Here is a 24,837-nt window from a genome sequence, read left to right as displayed (position 1 = left end):
AAAGGAAGCAGGCATTTGTTTTGGTCTGTGCTGTAGTGCAACATCTCATGACTGAAAATGTTATGTTCCACCTTTAAACTTTCCTTGATTTGAGCAACCTCAGCACCCTAAATGTCAGTCTCTTTATATTTCAGGTGAACTGATCCTTTAAGTTGCCTTTGTCACCTGAAAGACTTCAACTGAAGGATCTCAGTAAACACAAACCTATTCAGAGAAGTATGATATCATTCTTGGAATGACTGAGATGAATATGTGCTTAAACATGAGTACGTCTGTCTGTTCCAGCAAGCCTGTGTTTCACTGAGCAGCATCTCTGCACCAGTGAGAAACCCGTCCAACCACTTCCCTCAGATATAATTGAGATACATATTGAGTGTGGCTAAGGCTATTAGCCTGTTGTTAAGTGCTTGGAAGAAAACAGTGGGGGTATTTGGATTTGGTGCTTGTTCTGGTGCACTGCACTGGTAGCCTAAGGCTGCATATCAGAAAGGAATTAATTCACATATTGTTCTGAGCCATGCTGTAAACGAAAATGGTGTAGCGCTGTGCTGAATGCATCTTGGTAGTTACGCACTGTATGGTAGCAGAACAAGACTTTGTAGGCGTTCACTGGAATTTATAGAGCTGTAATTTGAGGACCACACATTAGGGCTGGATTGTTACTCATCCCAGTTATTATAATACACACACACACACACACACACGTGCATGTGAGTACAAATACACACACACACATTGTAGTAATGATTCACAGCACATTTTACAGCACTAAAACCACAAACAATCTCGTTTTCGGGTCCATGAGAATCATATGTTAAATGTATTACAATATAAAGGCTCAGGCCTTCACCTTAAACTTAAATGTAGACAAATGAAGTTGTTAAGGTTAAGAAACCTGATCGACATGCGGTTTTCGACACCTGCATATAGGACTACATCTGAAACAAGGTCAAACTCATGCACACGGATCTTCCAAAGCAGTTCGGGTGTCAAAAATGCCTGAAATATGAGGATATCGGCACACTCTTGACCTCCTCTTTACCCTCCCACCCCAAAGTGCTCACCCCTCCTCAGCACTTCTCACCCTTAACCAGCTCCAGTGTGGGGAGCAGGATCAGAGTTCACTGACTGGGGTTTCCCCTTTCAGACTCACCCTTGATAACAAGGGCCAAACCAGTTTTGACAGCGACACAATCTTCAACACACACACACACACACACAGAAACGCATAGAAACACACACAAAGTCTTAAAAAGAGTTTTGTCAGCTTTAGGGAAATGTCATCTTGGGTTTGAACTCATCAGTGGGGAAGGAGGGGGGTCAAAATTCTTGTGCGAAGAGAGACCCCTCTCAAGTTTTCACCTGTGTTATTTCTTTCAGGGCCCATTTGCAACGAATAAAATTTTCTCATTAACACCAAAACAACATCAGTTTTTCAGCTCAAAGTAAAAGGAATTTCAATTTTTCCCAGGAGGGGGAGGAGAAGGGATGACACTGACACACAATCCTTCCTTTCTCTCATTTTTCTCTCTCTTTTCCCCCTTCTCTCTGTCTGTTGGAGCAGAAGGGTCTGATGTCTGTCTGCACAGTGCCAGGGGCCCTGACAACGATATGTTTCAGGTCAGAGAGAAGCTGTGAAAGAGAGAAATGCATGGGACCAGAAAGCGGGTGAGAAGGAAAGGCTTAGAGAGGGGAAAATGAAGATGCATAAACAAGAGAGAAATGTCAGAGAGGGACTGTTGTGATACTGGAGACTGTAGGCCCTGCTGAATGCAGGGTGTGGCTAATCTCTACCCAGGGTGAGGGGATATCATAGTTGCATGGTTTGACTCTATTTCCCATTTTCTCTTGTCATTGACAAGCATGAGGGATGAATTCCTGGTTGCAACAGACCATCAAAGGTCTTTTCTTGTAAGTCCATGACTTTCATTGGACTGCACAAATTTTCAGTGTTTGCATTGCAAAAGACTGTGCATATTCACAACATCAGCTTTTAGAAAATGACAGTGTGCCACATTTGCGAAATGGTCGATGAGTTGCTAAATCAGGCTTGCGATCACAACTGTCCTGTACACCATGGATGTTGGTGGTTGAACCACACGCATCGCCAAGGCCATATCCAAGGTTATCTGTGCCAAGCTACCAATGGCTCAGGTATTGAACAGCAAAGCTCTCACTGCATAAGGCAAAGCCTGACCTCACTATGACGTCAATACTAACGGTAAATTGAAGGGGAGGATAAATAACAGCAGCGAGGTGTAACGCATGAGAAGCTGTGCTTTTCTTTTTTCATGGAGCACGTGGAAAGGGTAGGCACTAGGACCTGCAGTGAGCTACGCAGGAGGGAGGGAGCAGCTTTGGGACTCCTCTTACTAAACTTTTAGAACAATCCATTTCCCAAAGAGTGTGGGAGGGAGACAGACATAAGTGAATGGCCCGAGACCTGGATTCACAGCTTTAAAAGCCAGAGCGGGATTTGGAGTTTGGGATAATTCTGCCCTTGGCCCACAGAGAGAGTGAAGTGGAATATAGCACAGTTTATCTGGAAGTTGTCACTCACTGAGGAGAGAAGAGAGGAAACATTAACAAGGTGGTGAGTCCTGCCTTGTTCTTTTTAAACTCTAATTAAACATGGTGTTAATGTGTGTGTTTGTGTGTGTGTGTGTGTGTGTTTGGGAGTGGGGGTATGCATATAGGACTGAGGAATATTCTCTCTCAGGAGGTATACACTCAAGTTTTCTTCATACCTGTCATTCAGTGAAAGTGGAGCCTCTAAATTGAGACTGACCTCAGCAGCAGCCAGTTACTCCTCTGATGAGGGGGGAAAATATCCAGCTGAGTGCCACATGCAGGTACTTAGAAAAGTTTAGTTGTGCAGTGAGGTGATGAATGTTAAGATTTTGCTGTCTCAGTTCTTTCAACATTTTTAGATTCATGCAGTAGCATGAATTTCAGGCATATAAGGATGGAGAGAAGGAATGGAAGAGAAGAGGGTGTAGGGAGAAAGAGAGAAAAAAAAATAGGGGAGGGGGGGGGGTTCTCCAAACTTCAATGGGAACCAGTTCACTGTTCACAAAACTCCTGGGACATCAGGTTACCTTCGCTCTCGCTCTCTCTCTCTTTCTGTCGGACTCTCTCTCTCTCTCTCTCTCCCTCTCTTCCTCTATCTGTCTTTCTCTCCGCTCATGTTACACAACCCTTAAAGGACTTGTATATTCTGATGAGGTCCAGTGTCCAACTTGAAATATGCTTCTGAGGTTGTGTGGGTGGGGCCCTGGTGTGCGGCTAATCAATGTTTTACACTCTCATACGTATATTTGTGTGTAATTATGCATGTGTATGCAAGCGTGTGCACTAAACACAGACCTCATGCCTGCCGCTCCTGCCAGGGAATTCCTTTCGGGCTTTGACAGGGGAGGAATGTCACAGCGGACCAACGTTTAGGCACATAAACATTACACACTTAAGGCTTCAACAGTGTGCTCTAGGTGCAGCAGTTTGGTCTGCAAAGGTAGATCTTTCTGTGGTATTTTGGTATAATTTTTCTGAAGAAGATGTAAAAAAAACAAAAAACAAATTCCAAATGACAAGTCATGTCATATTTGTACCACAGGAAACATATATATCTGTACCACGTCTGCTTCCACAGGATTGTGTGTGCACATCTGTGCAGGATAGGAAAATGTATCAAAGCCTTCAGTGAAGGCCAGCGGGTTAAACTCTCTCAAAGGAACGGTGCTCCTTTCTGTGTAAAAATAAATTTTCTAAATTGTTTATGAGCTTCAGTTTTGTTTCCAGTGTGCGCCAGAGGGGAGCTGACGGTGTTTTCATCACCTCTGTGTTGGTCCACAGAGGAAGTGGAAAGAGAAAGCTGCGGCAGTCTGGCTATATGTCGTCTTTGACATCTCCACAGATACTGTACTTTGTTCATGTGCTTAAAGTGGAATAAGTCAGAGTAAATTCAAACATTTTTGCGACTGGTTATAGAGCAGCTTTATACAGTAAATGTCTTGTCTCTTTAGAGAAAAAACACGATTTATAAAAAGGGAGAGAATTACATTTTATTTTTGTTGGTTTCATGAAGGCATCCACTGACTTTGTACATACAGTTACGCAATCTGCTTAGAAGGCGTGGAAAATTCCAACATATAATCAATCAAAACATCTCAATCAAGCGGCAGGCAGGTAACAACAGCCATGAATGGTAACCCGGCAACATATACAATATATCCACCTCAGTCTTGTTGCACGAGCCAGCAAACGTCAGCAACCAAGAGGACATTTACTTGCTAAAACCATTTTGCAGGTTAGAGAAATGGACAGCTTTAAATGGCTTAAAAAATTCTGCTCACCAAGATTAGTTATTTTCACTGCAAACTAATACCACTGCTAACATTTAACTAACTGCCTGTCCCTTGGCTTGTCTACATTTGAATATTTAGCCAATTGTACCTTTGCTCCCCTGCTGGCTTTCTGTCAGTCATGCAAAATCATCCAGAAGCTCATAAACTGAAGGGCATTTGTAATACAGGACCAGTGGCACTTTGTTTTAAATTGCATATCTGTAACTTTTGTCAAAGTTTAAATTGAAAATTATAACACGTTATGTATTCTTCAGAACCAGACGTCCACCCAGGGGCATTGCTAAAAACAGCTTATGCCATTTAAACTGGTGTATGTATGTGTGTAGAGGGCAGATGGACAGTGCTGTTTATCCCCTGCAGACAAAGATGTCTGTGATTATTCATGACCATCTCAGGTTTCCCTTTGAAGCTGAATTACAGCTTTCCCTATGTTAGCACCTGTGTGTCCATGTGTGTGTGTGTGTGTGTGTGTGTGTGTGTGTATGTGTGTGTATGTGTGTGTATGTGTGAGTGAAAGAGAGAAGAGAGAGAGAAAGGGCAACTATTTACTCTTAAGCACACAAAATAATGAGTAGTTACTGGGGCACATACTGAGCGTCAACACAATACTGCGTTAACTTACTGTGTTAACTAGCCGTCTGTAGCAATATGTGCTTTATGTTTGTTTTGTAACATAAACGATTTGTATTTTTTTTTTTTGTTTGGATTATTAACCTAAACAAAACTCTATAAGTCACTATGTGTTATTGATTTTAATTAATATGTGTTTTCAGTTATGAATTTCTATATTTCTGTAAAATTCTGTATTTGTGTCAGTTCTAAAGTGAGCGTGAGCTTGATGGGTTCAACAGTGAGTGAAAGAAACAATATTTAGACCCTGTTTTAGGGTGGATAGCGAATTGCAGGCCCATTGATTTTTAGCATGAAGTAAAGTGGATCCAAAGTGTGGTGTAGGCTGAGCTGCTGACTTTTAACAGGAAATGGTCCACTTGTTCATGAATGAGATAGGCCAGAGATAGCAAGCATTTTAGAATTTAAGAGCACATCTGCACTAATATTCTTATCCATTTTATTATGAGCTAAAACTGTGATAGAGATAGAGAGTTTAACACGATGCAACTTGTGTGAGTGAGTGCATGCAAACAGACCAAAAACAAACAACATATGCACTGCAAACGCACACAACACAACCGCCATTGCTTGCTTTTTGTCAGGTTATTTGAATTTGCAGGCTAATGATAAGCAAAAGGCTAACTGTAGGCTGACAAGAGATGTCTGAATCACTGCATCGTGATTCATTTTCCAACACCACCGACGTTTAGCTGAATTGAATGAGTTTACGAGTCACAAGTCACATCTTTGCAACAACCAGCACATCCATTACTTTTTTGCGTACCTTAGAGACAACAAACAAAAAGTCTACTTGCAGCACATTTCTGTAGTTGGGAGTGTCTGTAGTTGGGTTGTGCATATGTTGTCAGACGATAACAATGATGGTTTTTATGTGCTTGCTTGTTGTCTATTTGCATGTTTTTTCATATGCTGCAGTGCATGAGCTCTCTCGGGCCACCGTATAGAACAACGTTGCCAGATGTTTTTTAGTTAACTGGTAAACTAGAGCGTGGCTGGACTCTTCTCAAACCATGATACAAATTTTGACATGTATTTTCATGGGTGTATTAATGCATCGATACATACATAATCCTGCTCGTGTCACAAATTATCTTTGTCATGCAATTGCAAATGTCTTTTACATAGAAGTTGTGTTTGTTCAAAAACAGCTCAATAGTCAGTACATTGCTGTCAAATTTCAAGACGTGTTTGTTTTGTTAACTGCTCAGCAGCGTAGAGGCGGAACACAAAGTTATCATGTCAGCAGCCGTCCAAATCTATGAAATTGTACTCATTCAGATTATGACAGGAAGAAGATCCACCCCTTAAACACATAAAGGATGGAAAAGTGTGAGGTGTCTAGACTGTGTTGTGTTGGACACCTGGCCAGGGGGAGGGGCTGCGGAACAACACCTGGACTGTCAGTTTAACTGTGGATATTTAACCTGAGGGCCTAAAACCAACCATCCCAACCCTTAAAGCCAGATTACACAACAAATAATATCACCAGAATAAACAAGGTTAATCCTAAAAATAACTTTAATAGTCCTTCAAAGTTTTCCCTTGATGATCAGAACACAATCCTCTATGGAACATCACAAACCTTGTTGTGAAACCCTATTGCACTGTACTGTGTTTTGTGTACAAAAGCACAATATGACACTATTTATGAAAAGAAGATGATGTGAGGCATAAGATGTGAGGCATATATTCAGCAGGTTTATTATTTTCACCCATGAAAGAGTCACAATCCAAAAACAACACAATAGAAAAACTGAAAATCATCTTTCCATTTTGTAAATTGATTTAATATGAAACACCCATCACTTCCAGTCTAATTATGGGCACTAATTTAGAACAGTGACCAGTAATGATTGGAACTTTGTGGCAGTCAGTAGACATGTTAAATTATATTAGAGAAGAAAGGGCACCACATTACTGCACTGCTCCACACAAAGCCAAAAAAGATACCACTAGACTTACTTTTACACAAAGACTACTTGCGTCACTGGAATGTTGCCAACTGGCAACAAAAAAGCTAATTAATGGTTTTGTTCACACATAAATATGATGTTTGATTGCTCCATCACAGGATGTCTTACATCTTTAACACAATAAGCCGTTTGAAGTTGACTTCTTGAGCACAGATTTACCATGTAAAACTATTTAATTGTGTCAAGACCCAACTGCATGTCAGTCAAAATCTAACCAATAATGTATTGAGGTGTATCAACTTACTCGTTGATGTAAACATTTTATTTTCTGGTATCTTCTGTTAGTTTACGCTTGACATTTTTTAAAATGAGTTCGGTGCATGTTGCTGCACGTTTTTGCTAAAACAGCTAGCACGAAATGTAAGCATCCATTTCAGTTTCAGTCTAACCTTAACTTAGGTGACATAACGGTTACTTTACAGGAACAAAACATGTTATTAAGCAGCAGAAAGAATCTGGCTCTGGCTCTGTCAGAAACAGGTAGTTCTAGAACAAAGCTTTCCTGTTTGGGAAAGTATAGATGATAATTCATGGGTCAAATCATCAATCCAAACCCTGCTTTGGTTTTCCTTTGGGTCACCAAAGCTGCAGTCTGGCACAGGTCATCGCACAAAATGTGCTAACAACATCTGTTGTAAAATGAACCAGCTAAAGCATTCTGTCTGAAATAAGTAGGAGAGGTAGGGGGTCAGAGTTCAGGCTCTTGGTGACGTCTGTGTTTGTGGAGGAGAACGGAGATCTGGAGGTCACCGCAGGTCAGTCAGGATCCTGAACTGTGGGGCACAGGAGGAGAGAGCAAAGAGCAGAGTGGAAAACATGGAAACGTGACATCACTTCCCCAGTTTCATTCTGCAGTAATTCTTGTTGACGTCTGCTTTACAAACAACTTCTCACAATGTTTGGGAGAAGATTTTTTTCAACTAAAATCACATTTAACATTGTTTGACATTTTAACTTACTAGAGTTGGACAGAATTGTTGTCAGACATGAGCAGACTTCTTTTGTCCCAGCACCTTTCCCCCCATGTGGACCTGGTTTTCAGCTCCTTTGTGCACTGCACAAAATCAAGAATACTGCACTGCTGTGTTTGGATTTTTCTATACATTGAAAACTGAATCCAGGAGTGTTAATGCAAGCCAGTCTTTGTGTTTGACTGTTGAAGATCTGATTTTGACAGGTGCTCCATCAAAAGGGCAATGTTTGCCCGTGTCTGTGTGTGGTTCTCTTTCTGCGTCTGCGTGCGTGTGTGTGTGTGTTTGCGCTTTATATGCTTAAAAAAACGACAACCGAATGTGCAGACATGCCTGTTCATTCCACATCAAATGCTTCTATGACTCTCAGCTATGGCTCGCTCTCCTCTCATACATGTGCACGCAGCCCAAACACACAGTAGCTGATAAATCACTAAATCGCCCTGGCTTTTCTTGCTGTTATAATAACAGTGTTGTGGTCTTAATCTGTTGACTGTCTGGCATTTTGAATTGTTTCACCGCAACTGCTTTCTCCTTTTTTTCTTTTGTGTATGTGTGTGTGTGTGTGTGTGTGTGCGTGCGTGTGTGTGTGTGTGTATTCGGACTGGTGTCATGACACAGTCTCACTCTCACTTTCCTTCCCTTTTATCCAGATTGGTAGGTTGACTACAGCTTGTCTGGACATGAAACTCTCCCTTGTTGCCATCAAACTTGGATATTCAAATTTGCTCCAAAGCCTCACAAAAGCAAATTAAATATATATATATTTTTTTACATTTTCATGTTATTATCAATATGTTATTTATATTCAATAATCCCCTCTGAAAATGAAATTAGAGAGGTCAAATTAGGTCCAACAAAGAATGTGTAGAAAAAATGTAGTTTGTACATGTGTGGGAGCAATGCGCATGAGTGGCGTGTGTATTTATACGTGTGTTTGTCTTGGAGACTCATCAAACACACACACACACACACACGCCTTAGCCCCAAGGATACAAGTGAGGCCACTTGTTATGCACTTATTTGGATTATGTTGATTTGGGAGTGCACATTGTGCAGGAGGATGAACCACCTGCTAGTCGTAAAAGATTGTCTCATTCACAATGGGAAAATTAATAGGGCCTCATTCCTCTTACAGTTGTTTTAGCTAGACAGGATTCCAAAAACTACTGAGGCGAGAGGGGACTACAAGCACTTTTCTCCACCTCTGCCTTCAAACAATTTGTTTTATCTGTCATCGAGTTTTGTTCTAGTGAAAACTTGAGGACTGATGGTGGGTTGAGGAGTTCTGGGGAGGATGATGCAGCGGGAAGCTGGATTTGCTGTTAAGCGCATTAATCTAAAACCCCACTGAAGGTCGCATATGCACACAAATGCACAAGAAGAACTGCTGGAAAGTAGCCACTCTTATCTCTTTCACCACAGCTCTGCTCACACACTGAACACGGCATGCTGCTAACAGACAGAGGATGGGCCTGGGAGGTCCCACACAGACAGGTGGTTGACATCAGCTGGAGGGGGGGGGGAGGCAGAGAGGGGAGGGAGATATGGACTGAGTGAAGCAGAGAGACACAAGCAGAGAGAGAGATGACAGAGCGATGTGGAGACCACACAGAATAGAAAATGGCCGGGTCAAGTCTTCAGTGAGAGGAGTGAAACTGTAATCAAACACTCCTCAGAGGATTCAGTAAAGTCCTGACAACAGTGTACAATGAAGTGGATTGTGCTGGTCTGTTTTATAAGATTACATAAAAACATAACTGAACAGTCAATGTGGTTATAGTAATCTTAAAGAGAGTGAAAAAATATCACAAAAGGGACTTTCCTAAGTTCGAACAAAAATTTCTGGCAATCCAGACAGTAGTTGTTGACATATTCTATTCTCAACTGACCCGTATTGTTATCCATTGAGCCATGGCTTAAAAACAAATCAGATAACAACATTAGGCTTTGAGGTTACTGTAAAGAGGATGTCAGTTATGCATAGTGGCTCTTAAAGACAACATGGCACCAGGATCTCTTCGTGAGAGTGAGGCTTTTATCTATTTTTCTTCCGTATCAGTGAGATGCTTAATCTCTTCATGCTCCACAGCTGCCACGCTGGCTAGTTGACTTTTCACCCCAAACAAAGAAACAAAACTGAATTAAACTAATGTTGGTGTGACATGGATTTGACTTGCACAATTGGAAAAGCATAGTTCACCGCCAGCCTGCAGCTACAGTATTTTCACTGTACTGTGACAGCCTGTCTTTTATGTTATTATCACAATATGTTGCAAGAAGGCGACCAGAGGCTGTTTCTCATTGATAAGCTCCATTTCCTAGTTGTCCTTCAAAATTCTGTGTTTGCTGTGTAGAACATACCTTATTTACAGAATACAAGTAAGAATCTTAGGTGCATATCTTAATATCTGACACAGCATATGTCGAGTTTTTGCATATTGGCCCACACCCATGCTTATGCCATCAGACAAGAGCGCAGCACAAATGGGGCGTAATGGAAAACTTGGGTGTCTCAGTGAGCACGTCTGCCTATTAACGCCCACGTTTCACTTTATGTTCTGTACCAATTTCACCTGGGTGACTCATTCGCGCCTCTCCGCTGTTTTGTTTACGACAGCATACAGTCAATGTCTTGCATGCAAATCTATATGCTCCATTTTGTTGAGGGCACAAGCTTTCAAAGCACAAGTATTACACTGCAAGATGAGTCAAATCAAAATCAAGCATAGAAACTGAGTGACTCATTCTAACATTAGTCAGTGATCTTTATCAGAAACACAACTCAGATTAATTAATAAAACTCTTCTGTGACTCTTAATTCCTCCCTCTTTCCCTAAACTCCTTTGTGTTCATTTCTGCTCCTACACAACCTCTCTTCCTCTTTGTATCACTTCCTCCTTTATTTGCTAAATTCCCTACTTGTCTCATTGCCCATCTGTAGCTCACCCTCCATTACTTCTTGCCTCTCCCCATCCCTTGATATCTTTGATTCCTTCCTCTTCATCCCTCTGCCTACGTCTCTCTCCGTGGCCAAACAGACATTTTTGACTCTGGCCTTCCACCTCTCACCGCTCTGTTTTGGGATCTTTGCTGCTTGCCATTAAGGAGGAGTTATTACCACGATCATGCCAAAAGATTAATCATTTGTCATGAGAAGATTGTTGAATGTCAAGGTCATAAAATCTAGGGTTCTGGAAAACATGTTAATCATTGTGTTCATCCTGCCTTCAAGGCCTGGAGGACTGGCCTCCCACGCCTGCTGGTCCAATTCAGGGAGAGGATGGGTTGACAGGGGATGGTCTCAGTTGTGGGGAGGGAAGAAAACGAGGGAGAGAACCTTTTACTAACATCCATGGTTCTCTTGCTGCTGTTTTTCTTCCTTGTCAAAGGAATCTCATGCTTAGAGTTTTGCTGGGGTCAAAGACAGCAGCCAGGAATTCATTACAGGGACATTAAATTACATCACTGAGTCTGCAAAGATTTTCTGAGCTAAGCTGCAATGACCTTTGCAGGTAGAGTCAATCCATGTCAAACCAGTGCACTAACCGAAAGATGGTTGGAACACTAATTACTTGTGTTTGTGAAGTTCCTCAATGATGCAATAACAAATTAGCTTCATATTGAGGCCAGACACAAAAAGGTATTTCAGTTTCAAAATATCAGCAAGCTGATGCAGGTACCACGTTTGTCTGAGTCAGAAACAAAGTGATCTACTGCAACATTAGCTAATTACTGTAGTTGGCTGCTTAGAGCTGTGAGTAATGTGGCAAACAATGCAGGACACGCAGCTCAAGATCCTAATTTTTCCATTGTGATGTGAACGTGCCTTTAGTTCTCAGTTTGTGGTAGAGAAATGGGCTCACTTATGTGACCAGTGCTTTGCTCAAATATACATACATATAAAACACAAAGCTCATCTGCTGATCATCTTTAGAAACATTCATATTACATAGCAACAAACAAAGTAAGCAGTTTTTCCTTGAAGTGTTATAAAACACATTATTAAACAAAAAGGAAAGAAAAAATACCCCATGTTGATCCGTAGTGTACAAAGAGCTGCATTGTTTCAGTTTGCAGTTTTTATGTGCTACTCATCCCTTTCTTCCAGACCTGATTATTGCTGAATTTTGCTCTCAGCTAAAATGTTGTTTATTTTGGATGCTTTTCACGAACATCACAAGGATTCAATATTTCTATTGTAATGAATCACTGTCTGACTTACTGCGGGACAATGTGTGACAACAGAGAAAAGGCTGAGGTTATAGTGTAGCCATGTCTCTGCTTTGCTTCAGGGTTGCCCTTGCAAAATAATAATAATAATAAAAAAAACAACAACTCTGGAACACATTTTGCACCAGGAGTTGAGTTTTACAACATCAAGCATTATGTAGAGCTTAATAAGTGTGAAATCTAAGCTGATAAAAACAATATATATATATATCTGCTTTAGGTATGAGTGACTCAGTATGCAGAAAACTGGTTCCTGGAACTGTGTTTCATTATCTTGGACAGAAATGGGATTCTTGTAAATGCTGAAGTACCTGTGAGTCTTGCTACATCAAAGAGAAAGGAAGACATTAAGTGTCTGCGGTGAGTTAAAATCGTGTTCTACTGCATTGTCTAACGTGTGAGGGATACGTTTAAGTTTTAGGGATTTACATTCGGCTAAACTGAACTGCACTGGCACGCTTTTCCCCTCTTGACTAGACACGTTGATGTCTCCTTTTCTTGGACAGTTTGCATTAGTGAAAAAGTAAAAGTGGAACCATATGCAGACACGAGTTCAACTGTTTTAATTATCCCAGTTCCAAGACGAATTCCTTCCACTTCGAAGTGAAATCCTATTGTCTGTGTTTTTGGCATGTCTTTAGAGAATTTCGCTTTAGAACTTCTGAAGCAGTAGCCAATTATTTGTAGCCAACAACACAAAATATAAAATAAAACAAACCCACACACAAAGTATAGATGCAAGACGGCCAAATTGGAAAAGAGACGGCGGGATCAGAGCTTCACTGAGAAGGTCTATGGATACGGTCATAAAATGGTTGTGTAGTTTTTCCCAAACGCAAAGCAATGACAGAGAGCATCCACCTCCGCACCTGCACACACGCACTTCCACACTGTTATCTGAAATCTGTTAGCGCAGTTAGACCCAGAAATGACAATGTTTCAAGGTAGTTGCCTCTGGCTTTTAGTTGCGAGAAGATGAACATTAAGGCATAGTTAAGAAGGGAGAAATGACAGATGGACTGACAGAAAGACAGCAGAGATGGTCACAAACATCAGGATGAAAATGCTGGCTCATTGCCAAGGTCTGTTCTTTTAAGTTTTCAGACCTTGTCTCTCCATTTCCTTCATGTTCTCAAGATACCCTGAACAGATACAAAAGGAAACATCTGTGTAAAATAGTTATAGATAGACCATATAGACCAAAGTATTCAGGCACACCTCTGTATGGTGTTGTGTTTCAAGGGTTGGGCTCGGTCCCTTACTTCCAGTGAATGGAAATCTTCAGTATACCAATACATTTTGGACAATGCTATGCTTCCAACACTCTGGGGAAGGTCCTTATCTATTCCAGCTTGACTGTGCCCCAGTGCACAAAGCAAAAAGCACTGATCTCAACCCCAATGAACATCTTTGGGATGAACTGGAACAGAGACCATGAACTAGACCTTGTTGTCCCACATGAGTGCCTGATCTCACAAATGCTCCACTGCGTGAACGGGCAAAAATTCCCACAAAAACACCCCAAAATCTTGTGGAAGGGCTTCCCAACAGTGGAAGCTGTTACAGCTGCAAAGTTGTCTATGTATTTAGAAGGCAATATCATCAAAGTCCCTATTGGTGTAATGGTCATTACACCAATGGCCATTACTTTTGTCTATATAGTACATATTAAATTTTACAGGCACCAACAGCGCATATAAATGTACACACGCTAATCAAAACAAGGAATGATCATCAAATACAGATTTTTTGAAATCCCTCCTCCCACAGCATGGCACCAAATGCTTTCATGGTTTTATAATTTGTTTAAAATGGTTGTTCATAAAAACCTGAAGCCACAGATATATTTCAGTGGTTATGTTGGCAGAGTTACTGGGCTGGGAAATATTCAGTGGCTGAGTGAAGTGTACCCGCCAGTATCAGCCAACTGAGTTGAATAAAAGGTCAGTCTTTGTTTTCAGAGAAACACGTTTGAGAGCTGTAAATACATCTACCTGTGTGTTACGCCAGGCATATTTTATTGTTGCACCCAGTAAACCCATCAAGGTAATGCAAGCTGATGTCAAGAACTGCACAATGTTCTGTTTTTCCATATTGTAACAGTTGGGCAGCTTGTACTTTAATGGTTTGCACAGTAAATGTTCTTTTGTTCTGCATATCTTGCACCATTTGTCATCACACAGAGGAGTCAAGTGCTTTAGCAGGTCGCATGTGCCCGTAAGTTTGACACCACCTGTCGCTAGCGTCCTGAATCCTGAGGCCACAGCAGCAGAGCTTAGTGTGTGAAGTATTTCTGATACACAACAGGAGCCTTCATTCTCACAGCAAATGTCTTTTAAACATGAAGATGAGTGGAAAGGACAGGGCAGAAGCTGATCTTCATCTCTGCAACTGTAACAACATGGATAAAGTCTTTTTTCCCCCAGTTGGGAATTAAAAGTATGGGCCGTTTTTAATTATAGGTTAATTATAGGTGAATGGCCTGTAGATAGTTTAATCTTTACCATCCCCAATTAGCACCACACTCAACTGCTCCATGTCAAATTTAAAAACTCATGAGTCAAGTTTGACTTTTAGGAAGTGTAAGGATAATCAGGCTTCAATGGTGCAGTTTTCGCCATCATGTGTAACAGTCTAAAATGAACAGCAGATTGCAGGTCAAACTGTATTGCATTCAACCACAGGAAAAACGATGTGTTTCAAACTGGTTCTTCAGATAGTCTTGTTTATATTAAATCCAATAGTAACATACTTCATTGATGAAAAGAAAAAGGAAACAACACAATTATATACACAGCAGTATTTAATTTTTTTTAAGTTACTCTTACAGTGTATAGATCTGTGTTGTGTAGCCTATATACTAGACCTTTAAAGTTTTTCCAAGAAAGGTCAGCCCACTGACAGCCTCTCAAGAACATTTGGAGAATGTAACTTCATTGTGTTTTTAACAGATGCCGCATGACATCATTTTGCGTGACAAAAACTCGATTCATGGCAGTATCTTGGTTGATGTATTAGTTTCACATGAAGGCTTGTCTAAACCGTGACAGGCAGATTGTCTTCCTGTGGACGATAAGCATTGATTACATTGTGAATGAACAGCAGGGACTGTATGTGAAATGGACGCGCTTTGAGATTACCGGCTTTGTGAATTCTGTTGCAAACCCTCATTTTAAATTAAGACTCTGATTTCAAATGAAACCTCCAAAAATAAGAATTAACCGGTCCTACCGATCCTTACAAGTCTTTAGCATTTTTCAAATGCAAAAGTTTAACGAGCATGAGATGCAACTTCTTTAGAGAAAAGAAATTTATCCTAAAACATTTGGATGCGTGCAAAAGAGAAAAGAGAGCAAGCTGACCTGGCAGTCATCCCTCTTGATAATTATTTCCAGTGGATGACAGCAGGAGGAACTGGACTACACAGAATTGATGAGAGACACAGAAAAACTGTTTACCTTTCTCTGTTTTTTCTCTGCATCACCCTCCCGCCGTCTCATTCCTTTTTCCCTCCCTCTGTCTCTGCTGCTGTCAGTCTCTCTTTCTCACCCCCTCATAATCTGATAGTGCTGTCATCACTCTGAGAGAGAGGTGTGTGTTTGTTTGAGAGGACTGTTGACATGATGCTCCTGCACATCTTTTAACAAGGATTTGTATCTAATGACTAATGTATCACCCAGATAGGAAGAAACCTCTGCTGAATGTAAACTAACCTCACACTGATGGCAGGGAACACTCTGCTAAATGGCTCATGTTTTGGCCCATCTGCCTTGTTGTCATTGTATCACAGTCAACACGCTGTACAGTAACCACATGCAGCAATTTGGCAGTTGGTTGGTATCAGAGTCTAATCAATGGGGCATCTTGCAGGCTGGCAGACTGAATTAAAATGTGTTACTGGCCAACACTCCATAATCCATCACATCACATAATCCATAACACTCCATAGCACTAAATGTGTGGCTGGGCTCCACTGCCTTTGGCTAAGTAATTAGTCTCTGTCTGACATGTTTTACTCTCATTCTGCTTAATGATTGCTTTTCCAGGTCACAACCCAGCAGCTGTGTGACTTATGGCTTCTTTTTCATACTTTCATCAAACTTTGGCAAAACTGTTTGACCAGGCAGTGCCATGTGCCATGTGTTGGAATCAGCCTATTGTGAGAAAGGGAACCTCCTCTGAGAGGTACAGTAAGAAACATAAGGCTGCTTTTATAAACATCCCCCTTGGTTCAAAATGTACAAGGCATGAATCATAAAAGGAAATCGAGCAATTGTTTTGTTTATACCAGTGTGTATTAATACAGTATGTTGAGTTTCTGGAAATATGAACCATACTGTCCCTGTCATCCCTCAGATATTTGCTTTAAATGGTTTAGGAATACCTTTGTCATTATTTGACTGGCACATGTGAGCCAGACTGTCTCCTTTTAGCTCTCTTATTCTCCCATGTGTGTTTGTGCTCTGTGGCTGGATACTAAAGAGGAAAGCAGCTCACTGTCCCATGCATGTCAGGGTGCAGGGAGCCTCACAAAGCGGTCTAAGACTTCCTGTTTTATCAGTACCATATGTATCACCTTTTCCCCACGGTTTGATATAGAATGTATGTTCATATGTAAAATCCATTGGACGGTTTCATCTAACATTTTCTATTCCCGACCCAGTCAGCACCCAGCAAACGTGGCTGGAATATCACTCTCCGGTGTATCTTGTACACAATCTCTGGAGAAGCATGTGGTTTCTGCAAAACTATAACACAAACAAACAGCAACAGGGAGCACATCCAAACCCTATTCATTCAAATACAGGAAAAGTGCAGTGGCATCACACAAGCTTGAAGTGGGTGTATGTGCACATGTTTGTTATTTTGCACACAATATTTGTGTGAGCGGGTTGGGGGGGATCACCAGACGGGATTCTGATCCATTGCTGAAGTAATCCTATAAGTCAAAGGTGTTCTCTAAACCACTCTGACCCCTGTGCTCCGACGCTGCAATGTTTACGCTGGCTCCACCGGCATTACACACAAGCCACATATTTTTAACATTAGGATCCTCCCGGCTCACCCTGGGCCATGTAAATAGTGTGCTGCCCATCAGCCGGGATCAATCAGCTCACTGCCTGTTTGGACCAGCTCCACATGTCTGTGAGTGCGTAGGTGTGTGTGTGTGTATGGTTGTGTTTATTGAGGCGAAAAAACTAGTAGGTCAGTTTATCAAAAGATAACTTTCTCCATCACCAAGATTGCTTTCAAGTCCTGCGTGCAAAGATCTAACTTAAGTATAATTATATAGAGTTATCTGTAAAAGTACTGTTGTAGAAATTTTTGAGTCACAGACTTCTGTATTATTTGATTGCTGTCATTGATGGATTATGAAAGCAGCATTTGGTGTTGTGGCTGTTGTACAGTATGCTGTACAGTATGAAAAACCTTTAAGTAAAAGTAAGTAACAGCTGCACAGAGTGAAGAGCAGAATCTTGAGAAATTGTAATCAGTTGCCATAGTTAAAGATGATGCAGCACAGTATGGAAGAGAAATATAAAGTAGCATTAAATTAAAATATGTTTATGGGTGTTAAGAGCAAGTTTCTCAAAAGTATAGTCAACACAGTACTTGAGTTCATGTACTCATTACTGTAGATACACCCCTCCACCCCTGCCTTGCAGACAAACAAATGCGGACAACGTGGAAGAACAGAAATCACAAGAACTTGAGCATTCTTAGCTTGTGGGAAAATACCTGAAAAATGATTTAAGTTAGGGAACCGAGCCAGTGACATTTTGATATTTCTCAGCTGCTTGAAATTGTCTCTGAGTTCTGGTCAGTGAAGGCAATGCAGGCAACACTGCCCTCATCTGGTTATTACGTGCAACACTGGGAGTATTGCAATGCAAGCCATTTATCTATGAAAGACCTACGTGCCACAAAACATTAAATAGAATCTAGATAATGTTTCATCTTTGCAAACATAACCATCAATGATAACTTCTGCGCTGTGAGACTCATAACAAGTTTGTCACATTAAACATGTTCAGCTAAACATTTACACCACTGCGAAACCTTCCAACACATACCAGCAAGATGTGTTTTTCAGAACGTTGTAGATAAGTCAAAAATACTGACACGCCCGGTCAACTCACCTCAGCGACCTTCTGCGTGTGTGTGGGAGGATATGCGTGTATCTCTACACATCACAACATGTAGGTATGCAAACTCATAAAAGCAAACTTACACGCATTCCTACAGGCTCGTGTATCGCATGTGTATCTGAGAAAGACGCTGTTGATGTGTGCACACGTGTTCACGTCCCTTTTTCATGATGCATGTTGGAGGGCTTCAATATATATGTAGACTCTAATGAGGTGTGAAATGCCACACATTCCAATGTATGGGAAATCTAAGCTCTAAGAGTTAAACATGGTGAGTGTGTGTGTACTTTGCACGAGATAAGGTCAGGTAATGGTAAATTGTGTATGTCTGCGAGAGCCCCGGCGGTGGTCAGGGAAAGAGAGATGAGAAATTTGTAGTGCGCTCAAAATCATTTCATCTCCTCTGCCAAACATGTTTACCTCACTTCCTTTCACTTCTTGCACTACTACACCACTTGATGAGGCGGGACAGTCTGAGGAAGAAATCATAAATACACAATCTCAGGGATAGAAATGAGGTCCATTTTGTTTTCTAGTGTCTGGGTACAATTATATCTTGAACCTAGAATTATGTTGATTTATATATGATGTTATGATTGGGGTTTTTCTTTGTATTTTTGTTGCAAGAACATGTTTTGACGTGTCTTGCCTTGATGTTTGATATACAGCAATGTCTTCTGGACCCCACGGTAATGGGCTGAATGTATGGACTTGACACAGAAATAACTAACACACTCTGCCAATCCAAACAAGAGTGTCCTGCCAATGAGTTAAAGTTTAGTCTTGAAAGATAAAAGCAGACATTTTCATCAAAATTGTGTATGAAAAGCAGGAATTGTGAATTCATATGTTTAAGTTTAAGTATTTGGCCTGTATGTGTGTGTTACAGATCTGTGGTTCAGGGGGTCCAGATGGCAGGCATGAGGGGCCCAGCCTGCACTGGATTCTGGCTCTAGAGTCCACAGGGGCTCCCTCTTCAACTGCACACATTTCACAGGTATCGTAACACTCAACATAACAACGCAAAAGGAGACACATGAAAGTTCAAGGACCAAAGATCTTCCTGTGATGGTGAAAATGGACAAAACATTTGTTTCTCAACCAAGGCACTTAACTGACAGAAAATACTGCTTTACAATACTGATTCTGCAAGAATTACAGCTGCCTACTTCATGTTTGTACGCTAGGGCTGCATCTAATTATTACTTTGATTATATAGGAATCTAATAACATTATCCAAATCAATTAGCCATTACACTGTTATTAGATTATAAAGTTCTTCGGTGGAAAAAATTTCTGCTCATTGAGGGAGCTCTTTTTAAATCAAAGATTCTGCTGAGAGTCCCCCCTTACAGACATAAATGTTCAATTTTAGTTAAATCAGCAATACTGAATACCATAGTGGAGATGGAGGGAGCTTCAGCAGCAAACAACGCTGGCATGAGTGAAGTGAGCAGAGTAAGAGTGATAAGCCTACAGTCATACGCTGTGCACCTACATGAATATGATAGGACGGCTCTGCCCGCAAGGCTGTGAACGAGAAAACACTGTAAAGCACATTAGGAACAGTTGATGGAAATCAACCAAAACAAAGCACTGCTCTGTCTAAACTAGGCTAATGCTGTGCTAACGCAAAATGTTAAAAAATGCTTATTTTGCATGACAAAGAGTCTAAAAGGTTAAACTGTATCTACTCATATTTGAATATCTGGATTGTGATTCTGGAAACGATTTGATAATCTTTCTTGGTAAACAATTTATGATAGTTGCTTTGTCAATAATTGTATGCATTTAGATGAGATATAAACATGAAATTATCTAAATTTTTGTGTTTGGCTCAGGACGTGTGCCCATGAGGTCGTCACCACTGGTCCTGCTCCTCCTGATCGGCGTCCAGGCTGTACTCAACATGGGAGGTGGATGGGCCTGGAGCGCCGGGGCAGCCAGCCACAAAGTAGGACAGCAGACAGCAGCCAATCACAGAGCAGGACAGCAGCAGACAGCAACAGAGGACCACCTTTCTGAACACCATTCTTCACAGGAGCATCGTAGGACCAGCCATCACAGGACCAAGAGGCCCCATCGGTCAGCTTCACACCCCCATGACAGGAGTCCTGTCGTTGCACACTCTGTGTCAGATTCCCCCCCAGACCCCTCTATTCCAGTGGTGGACCCCAAGCTCTTCTCCAAGAGACGCTATCGGTCCTCACCGCGTGTTGTCTTCAGCGAGGTGCCCCCATCACATGATGCCCTGGAAGGAGAGGGCTACGACATTGAAGGAGTGAGGGGGGTGAGGGTACGGCGCAGAGTAGGATCGCACACCATGCACCGAGGAGAATACTCAGTATGTGACAGCATAAATACCTGGGTGGGCAACTTGACACGAGCCACAGATATAGCTGGGAATGAGGTGACAGTGCTGCCCAACGTTACAATCAACAATGTGGTGAAGAAACAGTTCTTCTATGAGACCACCTGCCGCTCCCCCACACAGAGAGGCTCCGGGACTGCAAACACGGGAAAGTCCGGGGGACGGGGTGGCAAACAGGGCTCCAAATCAGGCACCTCAGGCTGTCTCGGCATCGACAGTCGCCACTGGAACTCCTACTGCACCAACACACACATATTCGTAAGCGCCCTGACCATCTTCAAGGAACGGACAGCCTGGCGTTTCATCCGCATCAACGCTGCATGTGTGTGTGTTCTCAGCCGGAAGTCTTGGGCTGGACGACTGGGGCACTGAGTGGGGAGGACGACTCCTGACCACTGAACTATGAACCAAGCACACAAATTTCTACTAAACAGCCACTGCAGCTTAATTGCCAATACTGTAATCCTCTTCCCCATCTCCAAACATACACACACACACACACACACACACACAAACAGCTTCATCTGTCCATCCCCTTGGCCCCTGACCCTACCTCAGTCCGAGAAGTCCTGGTTGTTTTAAGTTATGAGGACTGCATGTCATATTTATGGTTTATACAGTCAAATATGAAAATATATACAGTATGTGTATATATACAAAATGAATTCAAGCTTTTAATGTTGTTGTTATTGTTGTTGTGTTGTTGATGCTGTTATTTATTAAACACCTCAGTACTTGCATGGTTTCTTGTGTCGGTTTAAAATAATGTTGATGTTCACATTTCATCTGTAAAGCTGCTCTATTTGACTCTTTATACTAACAAGGAATGAAATGTGACAGGTCAGTTGCCATTCCCAACTCAACTCTAGATCACTTTTTATTTATTCACTTTTCAGCTCATTGCTCTCTCGTCTTGGTTTTTACTGTTTTAAGCTCTCTGTTTTCATCAGCAGTGGCTCTAAATGCAATAGACAGCTATTTTCATGACCAATAGACCTGACCAGAGTAGAAAGGAGAGTGATCACATTCATCAGGTGGTCAGAAATAAGGCTCCAGATAACCAGTTAATGCACCATTTGAATGGATGGCACTGCATTTGTGCTTTAAATAAACAAGAGCCACATTAGGAGGCACAATATGGCTCTAACAGGTTGTAAAGAGGTTACTGGGTGATCAACAGGTCTGATCATGACTCAGCATGCACTTTGTAACTAAGGGTTACAAGTAGATTTTGTTTCATTGCATTTAAAAAGCACATAATGTTGTGACCAGACGCTTAAAGTACCTCAGTGCTTACAACCTCCTCTCTACTTCTTCTAATGTACTGTTATTACTAGTGGCTGCTCAGAGCATTAATCCAGGACAAGGGACAGCAGCCAGGGATGACTTCGTAGGAATGCACAGACAAATCGACCATTCCTTGCATACTTGTACATCCATAGTCCAGGCTCATTCCAAGATGAAGGAATGTCGTTCACACCACACAATCCTGAGAGTCCAGCTCTGAACTCTATACACAGAGGAAGATGGATTGGCTGTGGTGTCCCCACAGTGTGGAGGAATTCCTGTCACCTTGGAAAACTGGTGTAAACACAGCTGTTTGAGATGCCTGTCAGCATGTATGTGAAAGAAGTGCAGCCGTCATATGTATGACAGGGTGGCAAATATGGTCCCAGAATTTCCCATAGGTGCTTAACTGGGCTGAAATCTGGCGACTGCACGGCCTCTAGCATATGATTCACATCATGTTGATGCTCATCAAACAAGCCTCTCATTCCCTGTATGGAAGCATCGGCATTTGGTATTTGTCCACTCCTTTCTTCATGTTATTCCACTTCAGGTGAAGTTCAGGGCAACCAAGAGAAATATCTATCACCCATCGAACACAATCCAGAAACTATATGCTTTTATGACAATAAAGACACCACTTGGGAAAGGTGCTATATAGTATATCCATAGTATACAAAACTCCACTAAAGCACACTATTCCCAAAAATTAGTCATGGTAACGGGTCAATCTTTGACAGCCACAAAGCACTGGAAAAAGAGAGTTTGGTCTTTACCAGTAAACAGATTCTCTCAGTTTACAGTAAAGGTCTCTGATCAGATTTCATAAGCATATGCTACCCTCTGGTGGTCAAGTTGAAATCTATACCTGATGTTGATGCCAAATGAAAAGAGGGGAAAAGAAGGTATATTAGCCCTCTCTCTCTCTCTCTCTCTCTCTCTCTCTCTCTCTCTCTGTTTGCACTCTTATCACTAAAATTTAGATTCTGAGCCTCTCCTCACCTCATCATGCTCCCCAGGTGCCAGGCTGTGCTCTCACCTTCACCAGTGCTGCTGCTTCACGGATCACACAGTACACCATGCTGTGCAGCTCTGGGTGTGTTGCCAGGAAACCTCATCACAGCAAGGCTGTCTGATCAAAGGTTTTTCAAACGCTGACCTCAGATAACCTTGCACTTTGGCAGGAACTGCAAACAGGAGGTGTAGTCTGTTAAGCGCTTTCTCTCGATTTTGCTACAGTAACCGTGGAAGCTATAGACGGCGGTGAACAGCTTATGAAAAGAGAGACAACTGAAGCTGATTCATGGCTGTGAGCTATGCATCTTCACAGAAGAGTCAAGGAGGGGACATTATTTTTCTTCTCATGATTTATCCTATCTTTTACTTTTCACAAATGTTTTCCAAGTAATAAATAACACTCATTACCCTTTACTGCCTTTAAACAAGTCATAAAATCCTCTGTTACAATGCAACTGCATTTTCACAGCTTTATACAGCTCCTCATCAGCCCAGCTGCTCAAGTGACATTTCCTGATGATAAATGACCGCACATCAAATGACCAGTAGATGGCGCTATGCCGTCACAGATAGACGTCTGTTTCACTGCAAGTCTAGTGCCACTTTGTGACTAATAACAGTGTTTATGATCTCACTTTAACTAAAATTATTTTCCAGAACTAAAACAGCCTAACAGTTCAACTAACATTCAGTTTACATCTTAATTCTCCTCCAGACAAAGTGAGGCCATCACTGACCCTCACAGGAAGTAAGTCTGTCATCGGTAATGACCTCAGAGCTGATTGGAAGGTCCAGGCCCTGATCCAAACATGGGTGTATGATTATAACAACAGCCAGTACTGATCCCACCCATTCAGAACAGAAGGAGAAAGTCGAGGACTTTATTCAAATTCAGAAGATATTTACAATAACCAACCCAGCAGTTTAAATGTGTTTAAATGATATCAGTTACAGTTGTGAAATATTCTATGTGGGCTAAAAGAACAGAGTATTGACTGTGCTAAACCAATGATGGACCTCTTAAGTATCCTACTGAGCTGCAAAGTGATCCACACAGCTATCTGTTTTCTATTTTTGTGAGGGTTATGACCTGCACGCATTTTTTTTTTTTTTTTTTTTTTTTTTTTTTTTTGTTGTTCTTATGTTTGGAACCACATAGCAACAGAGGCACGAAGAGGTGCACAGCAAGAAACGACAAGCAGGGACACAGTGGTCTTATTCCAGTAGTCTTATCAGCCTTTCCTCTTTTGGTTCTGCCCTGGTCAGCATCCAAACTAAACTGTTCCTCCACAATTCCCTTAATGAGTCCCACAGTACAAACTTTGCTGCTCAAGAAGACGGTTTAGTTTTGAGACAGTCATGTGTGACTGTCTGTCGAAAAGAGCTGCATGTTGATCATTACTCACGTACATACATCATCTAAGCATTTGTCCCAGCCTTCTCTCTCTCTCTGCATCATGTCATTCCTCTGACTCCTGCTCCACTTCAGCGTTCAGCTTGGCAGACTGCTTTGTTCCTCTATAAGGACATTTTCAAACCAGTGCCTAATTTCCCAGTGATAAAACGAGCTGCTCTTTGGATGTCCACCCTGCTCTCCATGGCTGTGGGGAAAATATTTATGTTGAACATGGTGTTGCTGCTGAGTTTCATGCTCCCATTCGATGATGACACTGCAGGAAGAAATCCAGCACCACCACTCTTTCCATTTCATTAATAGTAGATTTAGTTTGTACCTTGTTCATGCTCAGCTGATGCTTTGTACAAGCTTAGACATTGCATTTAGAAATAAGAAGTGGTTCAAATGTATAGAAATCATGGGTCAAAATTCAGAAATTAGTT

General features: G+C 41.6%; 1 protein-coding gene across 2 annotated transcripts; it reads left to right on the top strand.

The window, feature by feature from the left end:
• The first annotated feature begins 2,352 nt into the window (after positions 1-2,352).
• Positions 2,353-21,431, top strand: ngfa (nerve growth factor a (beta polypeptide)). Of its 2 annotated transcripts, none has more exons than XM_046396130.1 (3): positions 2,353-2,590; positions 19,213-19,320; positions 20,165-21,431. In XM_046396130.1, exon 3 carries the CDS (start codon positions 20,176-20,178, stop codon positions 21,064-21,066), a length of 891 nt encoding a protein of 296 aa, XP_046252086.1. In that variant the 5' UTR covers positions 2,353-2,590; positions 19,213-19,320; positions 20,165-20,175; the 3' UTR covers positions 21,067-21,431. The 2 variants fall into 2 exon arrangements, with proteins under 2 accessions (XP_046252086.1, XP_046252084.1); XM_046396128.1 differs by having other exon boundaries at positions 2,353-2,593.
• Positions 21,432-24,837: the final 3,406 nt, after the last annotated feature.

This window comes from Scatophagus argus, chromosome 8, assembly GCF_020382885.2.
Source record: "Scatophagus argus isolate fScaArg1 chromosome 8, fScaArg1.pri, whole genome shotgun sequence".
Taxonomy (NCBI): Eukaryota; Metazoa; Chordata; class Actinopteri; family Scatophagidae; genus Scatophagus; species Scatophagus argus.
This window is presented reverse-complemented; position numbering and strand designations above follow the sequence as displayed.

Excerpts from the sequence above, each read along its gene's own strand:
- ngfa (XM_046396130.1), top strand. The coding sequence starts at position 20,176 with ATGAGGTCGTCACCACTGGTCCTGCTCCTCCTGATCGGCGTCCAGGCT.